The 12,083-nt window shown below is 51.3% G+C and overlaps 1 protein-coding gene across 1 annotated transcript; it reads left to right on the top strand.

The window, feature by feature from the left end:
* Positions 1 to 2,539: 2,539 nt before the first annotated feature.
* On the top strand, positions 2,540 to 8,429 carry TNNI1 (troponin I1, slow skeletal type). The gene is made up of 6 exons (XM_026063782.1): positions 2,540 to 2,554; positions 5,354 to 5,395; positions 5,755 to 5,886; positions 5,974 to 6,063; positions 6,532 to 6,708; positions 8,322 to 8,429. The coding sequence occupies exons 1-6, from the start codon at positions 2,540 to 2,542 to the stop codon at positions 8,427 to 8,429; spliced, it is 564 nt and encodes a 187-aa protein (XP_025919567.1).
* The last annotated feature ends 3,654 nt before the right edge of the window (positions 8,430 to 12,083 follow it).

Raw genomic sequence — 12,083 nt, 5'->3', positions numbered from 1 at the left:
CCACTGCCACTGCCATTGCCACTGTCACTGTCACTGGCTTTGAAAAAAGGATGGGGAGAAACTTGGCCCCAGGCTGCTGAGATCACATCAGCTTGGGGGCTGCTGAGTTGTCAACCCCGAGGACACAGATGCCCCACTCGACATCCAGGCAGGGGGAAGGAGCCCAGGGCAGGCACTGAGTGGCCCAAGAAGCAAGGGAGATTGGGTGCTTGGCCAGGGAGGTGGGAAGGCAGCCATGCATCCTGYGCTCAGCGGGACATGGGGGTTGTCTTTACTCTCCACAATGGGACTTGTGACTGTGGGTCCCTCCACGACCATAATAGTCTCAGGAATTAAAATACCAGGCATTGTTCCTGCAGGGCTGCACGCTGGGAATTGTTTGTGCCTAAACTTGCCCCTAAAAATATCCCAGGGAACAGGTGTTGCCTGCCCCCCTGCCCCAGCGGTCCTCTCCTGCTTGAAGCCTCCCTCCATGCGAGATATGGAGGCAAGGGTGGTGAGACAGCAGCATTTTCTCTGCTTTTCRGTGATTTCATGGGAAAACATCAGGACTCAAGTTGCTGAAAGATAGYGGGGAACTGCTTGAGTTGTGCTTTATCTCAGCCCATGATGTTGGGCGGTGCCAATCCTGCCGGTCTTGCTCCCCAAGGAGGGGACTGCCCCATCTTCAGTCATGACAAACCCTCCAGCTAGAAGTCAGCTCCACCTGTATCTTGGCTCCATCTGCTTCCCCCTGCTCTGCTTTTCCAGCCTGTACRCTCTCATCAACGTGCCCTGTCCTGGCCCTGGACAGATTCTGCCCTCCTGCTCCTGCAGCACCAGCGAGGCCTCTTGGCCGGCAGTCCTGTGGGGGACATCAGTCTATTCATGTATCGTCTCTGATGCAGCACTGCACAGCACATGTGAATCATTGTGCATGGGTGTCATCACTGTGTCAGATGTTGAGCAACCTTGGATATCCCCCTCCATCGCCCTTGGGATATTTTCTGGGGGAAAAAATCATTACAGTGCTTTAGCTCAAGACTTCTGCCTCCTTGCAGGCTTGTGGTCTTTTCAGTATCAACATATGCATTCTTGTGTGGGAGAAAAGCACAGCAGATGTGCTGGGAAGAATCCACCTACCCTTCACGGACACTGCCTTGCTGATGGGCTGGCACCATGGTCAGCCTGACACCTGTGTGCACACACATGCAACATACGTGTGAGTAGTGAGTGTGTCAAGCAGCAAATGTCAGCAAAGCTGGAGTAATTCATTTGCACACAGCACGGGACGGGAATTCACCAACACACGTGAGGCTCTTGTGGATGTATCCAGAGCTAACGTTGCACATGGGCGCATAATGCACGTGTGCAATGTGCACTTGTCGCTCCGTGTTTGAGATAGTGCCCCAGGTGTATGCAAAGTGTTGGGGGGGTGCTCATGCTTGCAGCAAGCATGTATGCAGAGTAGGGGGTATGTGCTTGGGCTATTTTTACTGACCACTTGCAGGCAGGCTGCGATTTAATACTCTCCCTCCTTCGCCAAACCCTGGCATTGTGCGGCTCTCCGGACATCAGGCATCACCTCCCCTCCTGCCCRGCCCAGAGGTAAGAAACTGCCCCAGGCCCAGACTGTCCCCCCATGTGTGACTTCTGGGTCCACTAAGGGGTGTCGGGTTAGCCCTGAGCGTGCTTTTGTGGAGCAGGTGACACAGATGCTAGTGTGAGGCCAACAGTATTTGCATGTTGAGGCATCGCAGAGAGATGCCCTCAGCTTATGATTTTTTCCTGAATTTCTCCTCCTTCCTCAGAGTAAGACACAGAGCTAGCTGTTAGGCCTGGCAGAGGATCCCCTATGAAATTTGCTGGCTGTCACCATTTTCTCCAGTCTTGGAGAAATGATTGGTGAGACTGCAATGAAGAGAAATACTTTCTAAAACACCACCATGGCTTTGGAGCTGGGATTTGGTTGATTTTCCATGCAGCTCCTAAAAACTGGTAAATAGGACTATCTTGGGAGGCGTTTGCCCTTGTGTCCTGGCTGGTGTCTGACTCCTCACTATCACTCCTGTTCTTTTCCCCTGAGAGCAGGACCGGGGATGTGCAGTGTGGGGCTATTAGCAGTGTGTGTGGCATCGCGTTTGCATGATCACGGTATGTCCCCAGCCACCTAGGATGGGAGAGATTGTCAGGATTGACTGCATTAGGGATTAGTTCTTCTAAAGATTTCTGTGGTTTGATAGTTTCTGAAGCTTTTTAAGCTTTTCATGACTGGCGGCATACAAGCATATTTCAGAATTAATATATCCAAATCCTCTTGTCCCTGTCAGAGAGGCGAAGTCCCTCTCAGATGCTCCAGATCTATCTGGAGCCCCAAAGTCCCTGAGTAAATCCCTGCAAGGACGCAAGATTGCAGGACATGTCTTACTGGCAAAGCTGAGCCCCAGCTGCCCTCTGGGAAACCAGTTTAGAAAAATCTGGCCCTAAAAGTTGATTGACATTGGCAGAGGCAGCTGCCCCAAGGTCCAGTATGGGTCCCACCTTCTAGTGTGTTTCCCCCATGGGGCAGAGGGAGGTGCTGAGAGGCTTTGCCCAACCCTTGCTCTCCTGTGGAGAGCCAAATGCTTTTCTGCCTTGCCTGAAATAAATCAGGAGAAGGCAGCCAGGACCCAACACTCTCAATATGCTGGTGTCAGCCAAGAGGAGCTGGCTTCCCTGCATGTCCTCTGAGTGGTTTGCTATATCACCAAAAAAATTCTAAAAAGGCGTGGAATTGGTGGCTCTGGTTACATCTGACTGACATGTTTTTTGATAAAAAACATACTTGGGGTTATTCAGTGCTGAGCACTGGGATCTGGCAGGCTCTAGGAAAGATGATTCCTCCTGGGCTATTTGCCCAAATGGCATTTTCTTCCAAACTATCTACAGTCCTTTAGGACACAATTATGGTGAGGAAGCTGAGGAAGGGAGAGGGACAAGAAGACAGAGCTGGGAACTGGGAGGTGAACTTACGACACTCTGAGATTTGTTCAGTACAGGCTCCATGCAAGCCTGGGAAGCGAACTATTTGATACCAGAATTTTTCCTTTTTTTCAGCAGAAATTTTTTTTTGGGGGGGGGGGTGTTAAAATGATTTTCATGGGGACATGAAGAGGGTGAAGTAAAAATCTCAGACAGTTTGGCCATTTCAATTCAGAGAAAAAGGATTAGATCCACCACTGAAAAAAAAAAAAGCTATTTGTTTTGGAAATATTTGTTATTCCTGATTGGAAAGGGGAAAAAAAATTGATTGGCATTTTCCCACAGATTTTCCTATGGCTCAGATTCATGTGGTGCTCCAGCTTCTTGGCAAGAATGGGGAGCAGTAGAGGCAGCGCAGGAGGAAGTTAGCAGAGGCAGTACATTTTTAAGCAGCTGCCAGGGAATAGGATTACCAAGTGAATGTAAAATATGAAATCATGAGTATTTCACCAGGGACATGAACCCTAATGGAATACATTCAGCCAATCTGCTGCAGTTTGTGACTGTTGCCCCTTGGTATATTATCTGTTGCTCCTCATAAGTGTTTGGCTCTAACATTTTTGCAATTGCACATGAGGAGCTGCAGGATGCTATTGCATTCCCTCTGGCCTTCTCTTGGACAGACTAAACCAGTCCAGTTCCTCCAGCTGACGCAGCATGGGGAGCCTCGAGATGCTGCATTTCTTGTTAGCTTTCTAGCCTCTCTTGCCTCCAGCTGTTTGCCTGGAGCTGGAGTGGGTGATATAGCCAGCAGTGGTGGCAGAGCAACTCAGATATTTGGGAAAAACCCTGAGGAGCAGGAGAGTGGTTTYCTCCTGACTGAGTGCCACAGGGCTGGCTGGAAACAGGCTGGAGCTTGTTCGAAATATGATTTCCTTGGAGCTGTACAGTTTGTCCTCGCGTTTCACATCCGGATGGCAAAGCTGGCTGCGGAGTTGCTTCCCTCCACCAACAGCACGGGGCAGCACCAGACCTCAGAAGTGCCCTGTAGTCACGGCTGAACATGCTGTGGCCCATCCTCTGTGGGCAGAGAAGCGGCAGGAATGGAAGACAGGAAAGGCAGCCCCTTCTCCAGGTCCTGCCTTTCCAGGCGCTTCTTTCTCTTGTCTCAGGCTGCATCTTGCCTAGCTGCAAGAGGGAGTTATCCAGATGGTGCATTTAGGCCAGTCCCCCACTGAGGAGGGTGCTGAGATGGCCACACGGCTTGGCAGAAGGTGCAGTGCCAGCTTGGGGACAGCAATGCTTCTCACTCCCGCTGTGCAGCCTCCGTGTTGCCCCATCACACAGCCATTCTGCCCGACTCACTCCCGCACTAGGYGCCCACTGCCCCTGCGCTCCCCATGCCGGCCGTGGCACCCAGCCCCACTCGGACCCTTGGGCTCTGCCAGTTTCTGAGCTTGGACTGCTTTGGGATTTGCTTCTTTATTTTAGCTTCTTTCCCTTCTTTGCAGGTGAACAGCGTGACGCCACAATGCCAGAGCCGTAAGTAGCATGTGTTCCCCTTGGCTTTGGCTAAATTCCTCCCCTGGCCACGGAGCTGCTTGTGCCAACAGAGTTTAGTCATTCTTTAGGGGATTTGGCTTGAAGAATGTTCCATGCTCAAGACCCCTCTGTTGTTCCCTTTGTAAAAAAATGTCTTTCTTTAAACAAAAACGGTTAGTCATTTGAATGTCCTGATTCAAACGTTGGAGCTTTCCTAGATCAGAGACCCTGATATAGGCCATCCCCGAATGGGCAATGCCACTCTTTGCTGTGAGGCTCTTCTTTATAGCATGTCGTATAATACAGCATATTCCCAGCTGTGAACAGCAGGGAAAAAAATCACTCTGCAAAGCTTTCATCAAGCAATGTCACGGAGATGTCTAAATCCTGGAAACCTGAAAAGGATCAAAGCAGCCTGCAGACTGAATGGGGAATGCATGAATCAGTGTTGTGACCCAAAATGTAGGGACCCAGCTGGGGCTTGCAAGAGGGCATAAAGACAGCTTGTGTGCAGCATTTGAGTGGCATTTTGACTTTCTACAAGGTGGCTCTCAACTTCTGCTGCATTTCAAGAGAGCACCTTTACCTCAGCCTGGCTGCAGACCTGGCTCACTTAGAGGTTGCAACTATTGTATACGGAAATAGGGAAACCAGCTGTAATCATACCAAATACTTTTCTTGACATTCACTCTCTTCTTGATTCCTATCCACTTATGCCCTATTCTGTTTTTGTCTTCCTTATTGCTCGTTCCTGAATGAATGCCTCCCTGCAGGGAGGTAAGTGCCTTTCCTTTCCTGAGTGATATAGATGTTATTCTGCATTTGCTGCAAGTTTGTTTTCAAAGATACTTTTTGTCCTCTTTTCCCCTAGAGAAAGTCCAAGATCACAGCCTCACGCAAACTCTTGTTGAAGGTGAGTCCTAAGGGTTGGAAACTCCCTAGGGTTTGTTGTCGCTTAGGGAAATCGTTTAATGCAACAACAGAGCAAACCAGTGCAAAGAAAGTGCCCACGTCAGCATCCATCAGGAACACCACCACCACAGTGTTATCTCTGGCCCTGTTTCCCSTGCCTTCAGTGTCACCACACAAAGGATGTAGGGATTTTTTTGATGTGTGTTGCAGCATCACAGTGATTTTTGGAGGATAACCACAGCAAGGGGGGTTGATAAGGAGTTGGGACTCTCTCTCATCCTACAGACCTTGTGCAGGGAGGCTCAGGGACTAACTGAGGAGCCTGTCCATTCAGGCCTCTATTTTCTGCTTGTTCCCTAGAGCTTGATGCTGGCAAAGGCAAAGGAGGAGTGGGATCAGGAGCAGATTGACAAACAGTCAGAGAAGGAAAGATACCTGTCTGAGCGGGTCACACCACTGTATACCAGTGGGCTTTCCTTGAGCCAACTCCAGGTATTTCTCTGGTGTGAGGATGAAGTGAGCTCCTTGGGAGCACTAGGGGCCATTGCTTACTGCTCTCTTGTTGTGCTTGACCCCCAGGATCTGTGCAGGGAGCTGCATGCGAAAGTTGAAATTGTGGATGAAGAGAGATACGACATTGAAGCAAAATGCAACCATAACACCCGGGAGGTAGGAGCAGGAGGGGCTGTTTGTGTCTATATTAATTCCCTCCTGGGTGGTGACTTGGGCCTTGATGGGGGGTCTTTCATGGACTGGACTGAGCTTGAGTGTGGGACATCCACTAGGCTTATCTCAGAGCAGACGTTCACCACTCAGTACAGGAATCATCCCTGCCTCAGAAAGCTCAGTGTCACCTGGCTCTACAGGCAACCTCCTTGATCTCCTGGTCATCCTCTGAGGGTCTGAGAGGTCTTTCATGTGGCATGGCCACCAACCAAGCAGGCTAGGACAAGGCCATCACTGTGGGTCTGGGCTCAGGTGGACAGTCCCTCAGTGGAGGTGGTCCTACCTGCTGCAGGAGGGGCTGGGACCCCTCTGAGGGTAGGAATAGGCAGAGACTCCTGCTTCACGCAGAAGCATTTTGTGCAAAGCAGCCATACAACGACTCCCACTCCACCTTGTTTCCTCAACCTGCAGATTAAAGACCTGAAACTGAAAGTGATGGACCTCCGGGGAAAGTTCAAGCGACCCCCCCTGCGGCGAGTCCGTGTCTCTGCTGATGCCATGCTGAGGGCTCTGCTGGGCTCCAAACACAAGGTTTCCATGGATCTGAGAGCCAACCTGAAGTCTGTAAAGAAGGAGGACACAGAGAAGGTGGGTATCTCTTTCAGAGGCTGGAGGTGGAGAGACATCCTAGGGCTGCACCTGTCCTTCTCCAACATCCCTGTGAAGCATGCATGGGTTATGCTCAACCTTTGTAAGCCCTGTGCCTCAGAAATAGCAAGGGGTGTAGTCCTTGTGAGGCATTGCCCATTGCAGGACACTGTAGGACCACGAGGGAGCTGTTTGGCTGGGCCAGGTAACTGGTGGATGATGACAGGTGAGATTCAGGGCTGTGTCCATGATCTTCCCTCCCAGAGCCTAGGGGTACTTTCAGCTGGAGTAAAGTGGCACAGACCCCTTGACATGTTTGTTGAGCTGCACTTTCTTGAGAGTTTGGTCTTCAATCTTCCTGGGAATAAGAAGAGCTCCTGTTAGGTACAATCACACCCAGAAAGCACCCAGGAAACTCCCAGGAGCAGATTAGATAAGACAATGCAAGCCCAGCAAGCATACCCAGCCTGAGACAAATGGCGCAGATCACACTGACTTTGCAGAGATGGAAGAGGGAAAAATCTATCTCAGTACCGGAGAGGTAGTGCAATTCCCAAGCCTGCCCATGGTGTGTAGGCAGGCATAGGGGCAAGTGCCCCACCATGAGGACACAGGCAATGATGTCAGCCGCTCCTCCTGCACCAGATCTGCCCACAAGGATTTAGTCTTCTTTCAGATCAGAAATTACAGTTTGGAAAAGGCCAGGCAGGAACACCCCAACAGCAAGAGCACTGTCAAGGGGAAGAAGTCCCAGTACTGGATTTTGACATTCTTGTTTTGACTCATAGATTTAATTCCATCATGTGTTAAACAGCAATGAGATACAGCTCCTGTGATACAGACAATGTCAGACGCAGTCCGTGATGTTGCTTTTCAGATTAGGCCATCCTGACAGCATCGCAGGAGACTGCTTTGACATTCCCAAAGAGAACATGGGGGATTTTGCTCTATGCTGCATTCAGGAATTGCAATTTTTTGCTCTGATTTGGAACAGCAGCAGGTTTTGAGATGTTGAGATTCCCCCCAGAAGAGTTCTGCTGCTTTCCCAGTTTCCTCACTGGGCACTGTGTTTTAACCCCAGGTTCCAGCTCAGCAGATTGGATGAGAATCTCATTTTTTCCTTTTTTTTTTCACTGTTACTAGTAGGGTAGATTTTTCATCCTTTGGATTGAAAAAAAATGTGTTTACAGGCTTCAGTGCCAGGTAGTGAATAGATCTGAGTTTATTTTAGATCTTGTGAGATGATTTTGGGGCATGGCTTGTATTCTATGAACGCTTGTGGGTTGGCAAAGCAGACAACTGGGCATGCTCCCAGAGCAGCCATCGCCTACCCTTTCTGTTCTGGAAGTAGCCTCCCAGCTCTCATTGCAATCCTGGTCCTCTCCAAAAGCTGAGACAAGGTGGAGATGGGTTTTATGTGGGCTGGGACCTCTCTGCAGAAAGTGTATTTGCTTGCATTTGCCCCAGTATGCTGGTATAAATCTGGAATAATTCCCACATGCATGCCTTCCCTGTGCTGCCTTTGCGCCAGGGCATGTGGGTGAGAAAGCACAGGGCCTCCAGCTGGTCCGTCACAGAGCCATTGCAGCCCCTGGCCCTGTCTCTCCCTGCAGGAGCGCCCTGTGGAAGTGGGTGACTGGCGCAAGAACGTGGAAGCCATGTCGGGTATGGAGGGCCGAAAGAAGATGTTCGATGCTGCCAAGTCCCCTACGGGCCAGTGAGAGGTATGGCAACTAGTCCACCTTCCCCTGCCATGCCCCACGCTCCTTGTAACCATCCCTGAGTGGTGCTTGTACCTGAGAGAACGCAGAAAAGGCACCTGCTCCTCACCCCGGGGTTTTCACACCTGGCTTCCTGGCCTGTCCCTCTCCCAGCACATGGGACGGGTCTCAGGCCCACATGTCCCCAAAGTGGAGCCCCTGTCAACAGTTATCCCCCTCACCCAGCTCATCCTCCCCGGCTTTCTGGGGTCTGTGCAGCCACGCCACAGTCATCCTGCACAGCACAGGCATTGCTGGCATCAGCTTTGGGCCTGCAGCGTGGCTGCTTCAAGCCAAACGCCTCTTTTGCCCCATTGCTCTGCTCTGTTTCTTTCCTGCAGGAGCGTCAGGCCAGGAAGAAGAGCCTCCCCGATCCTGCTGTCTGCCTCCCTTTCCCTTGCTGTCCCTCCTTGCTCCTTATGACCGTACCCTGAATTCACCACTGAGCTGAAGCGTGTGGACGACTACTTGGGAAGGAGATCTGAGCCTCTTCCTTTCCATCAACCCTGGCCTGCAGTTGTGTGCAGGTCTCACCTTACAATTGTGCAATCGGCCCTGCTCCAGGGTGGCCCCGGCACAATGGCTCTCAGGTGCCACAGGTGTCACCAGCATGGCCAGGGGGTTGCTGGTGCTCCTCTGCCAGCTGGCACAACACAGGGCATGTCTTCTCATGGGCAGCTTCCGTGTGTCTGTGCTGGGCACGCAGCTCTAAGGGGCTGCTAGCCATCCCTCTCTTCCCTCTGCTGCAGAGAGGCCCGGGAGACGGCTGCTGGTCTTCCCACTCCCCCATCCTCTGACGTGTGCAGCCTGAGATGTTCCCACGCAATTGTACATGTATTAAAGGACAGTCTCCCGGGCAGAGCGTGGCGTGTGCTCTTCRCTGAAGCAATGCGGGAGCATTGGCCAGGGCTGGGAGCATGCAATGCCGGTCCACAGCCCTGGTGGGGAAGATACATCAGTCCTTTCCTTCCACCCCCCATGATGTCCCCATGCTAGTGCTCAGACCGACAGTGCTCCCTGACATCTGACTTTCACTGGGCTCTTTTTTCCCGGCTCCCAGCAAGGCTGCAACCGCCCTGTTCCTGGTGCCCCACCAGCTCTGTTGAGACCCCTTGGCCCAATGCACAGCCACCTTCTCCCTTTCCAATGCACCACAGCACTTACCGGGCTCTGAAAATGCATCGACTTCCCAAGCAAAGTCAGTGAGGCTTGGGTATCCTTAGCGTGGAGACAGCTGTCTGCAGGCTTCCTCCACCCTGCTTTCTTCTCTGTTTTTGGAAATGCCTTGCGAACTTGCTCACCCAGACGGTCCCTCTCTGTGCACTGCTGCACTGACTCTCCTGCCAGCTGCCCTGTCTCAAGCACCAGCACTGGGGGAAGAGGTGCAGCAAGGTTTCAGGACTGAGTGTATCCAAGCCGTGGTTCAGGAGAGCATGAGCTGAATCCACCTTTCAGACCAAATAGCTCATGATTCCGCACTAGGCCTATGATTTCCTAATCACAAGCCTACAACCAGGGAGGGAACCTCTGTGCAGCCAGGCTGGGAATGCACTGTCCCATCCCAGGAGGAGGGATGGAAGGAGGAGAGGTGAGAACTGGTGTGAATTTGGACTGAATAGGGGTTTCTGCCTGGTTGCACTGTGAGAAATGCTGAGTGGGAACAGGCTCAGCCCTCACAGGGGGCTCTTGGTGTGTTGTAGCAGTGCCTTGTCTGTGTCCCCAAGGTCTTCAGAGCAGTAGCAGCATGCACGATTTCAAACCTGGGCCACACCTTAGGCGTTTTGCTGCACACCCCCATCCCTGTTTAGTGCAGCTTGTAAAGTATACAGGGCACTATGAACTCAGAGCAAAGTGCAGGTCTCCAAACAGGCACCAGGACTGGAAAAAAAACAGCATCAAAAGGTGCGTGATTTCCAACACATCTCGAACTTCTGGGGAAAGCACTGCATTTTCCTCTGGACAGAGAAACGTGTCACCGCTCAGCTGGCTCTATTGGGACTTCCTGCAGCAGACTCAGGTTAGCACAGTGGCCAGGCAGTGCAACTGAGGGAGAGCCAGGCCAGAGAAGTGGTTTTGGGTTTGTGCTCCAAAACAGGAGGGCAGCTGTATTGCTCTGGGCATCACATGCTCTCCTTTGCCCCATTCAGGGGTACTGAACTGAACCACTGGGGGCTCTGCTGGAGTTAGGGCAAGTGGCAGTGAATTTGAGACCTGATATGAGAAACATCCCCAAATCTACCTGTAGGGTTAAATCAGAGGTGGACGTTACTAGAAGATCCACATTCGCTCTCTTCCCTTAGCAAACATAGAGGCTCAACCTCCCCATTTTCACCTGACATGGACTCCTCTCCCTCCATCCCCATAAGCATCCTGCTAGCTTGGGGGCAGGACCACCCTCTGCATGACCAGAGCAATTGCATGGGGCACAAGGGCTTTTCAACATGTTTTTTCCTTTCCAAGCTTAATTCTACAGAGCAGCCGCAGCCTAACATGGTGTCAGGACATGCTACCCTTGCTGTAGGCAGCATGCAACCACTTGTCCTCACCCTAGACATCTCAGGACATATAGTCAGCGAGCACAACCTTTGTAAGCAAGGTGCAGGCTGACTTCCCAAGTTCTGCTCTCAGAGGCAATCAGAGATTACAACCCCACATCAAACAGCTGCTTTGGAAATGCACAGGCTGCAGAGTGCTCCATGGGGCAAGCAGCTATATTTGGGATCTTGAGAACCGCAATGTGGGGTCAGGGTGCGAGAGCTGCCGTCACGGACTGACCTGCCCCATGGCTTGAGGCAAAGGGTTTCGGCTACAATTTCACCCCTCCAAGCTTGTTGTTCCAGTGGGATCCACGCCAAAGCAGTGTCCTGAGATCTCACTGCACACGCTATCCCCAGAGGGAACTCACACACTCTGCAGCGATTCTGGCACAGGAAGAAAGGTGTGGAGGGAAAGGTAATATCTTTTACTTGACCAACTGGTATAGCTGGAAAATGCAAAGAGGTTTCATGGAAACAAAGCCTTCTTCAGACCAGAAACAAGCAGAAAATGGCAAGCCAAGTACAGGTCGAGAACAATTGCTCTGAGCTTAGTTTAATTATGTTAATTTGGCAGTTTGAAAGAAAGGGGTGGCTGGCATTTTTGGAGCAGGGAGGGATGGCAGTGACATGAAAGGCAATACGGCTGATGGCCGCTGTGGGATAAGGTCCCAGTTACACCCCTCACCCAGCCTGTACCTGTGCCCAGCTCATCGTCAGATTCTGGATCCTGCGGATCTCCGTGCACCAAAACACCCAAAACTGCCACAGAGCAAAACCCACAGGTCTCTCCAGCGTGTCTCTGCAGCCACTGTGAGAGAGGCAGCAAGGATACACTCAGCAAGGTCCCCAGAGCCCAGACACAATTATCTTAGGATACAGCTGACTTTATACAGCTGCCTTGTGTTTTAGATTAAGGGGAGGGAAAAAAAAAAAAACTCTTTACTCTATAAGTACACCTATTTTTTCAAATATGTCAACTGGGATAAAACGTCGCCCACTCACCATGTCCTGCTTTTATCACTGGCTGGTCAAAAGCACCTCGATCAGTCACTGGAACACACAGTCTGACAGATTTCAG

The sequence above is a fragment of the Apteryx rowi genome, unplaced genomic scaffold (genome assembly GCF_003343035.1).
Source record: "Apteryx rowi isolate R43461 unplaced genomic scaffold, aptRow1 scaffold_200, whole genome shotgun sequence".
NCBI classification, from domain to species: Eukaryota; Metazoa; Chordata; class Aves; order Apterygiformes; family Apterygidae; genus Apteryx; species Apteryx rowi.
This window is presented reverse-complemented; position numbering and strand designations above follow the sequence as displayed.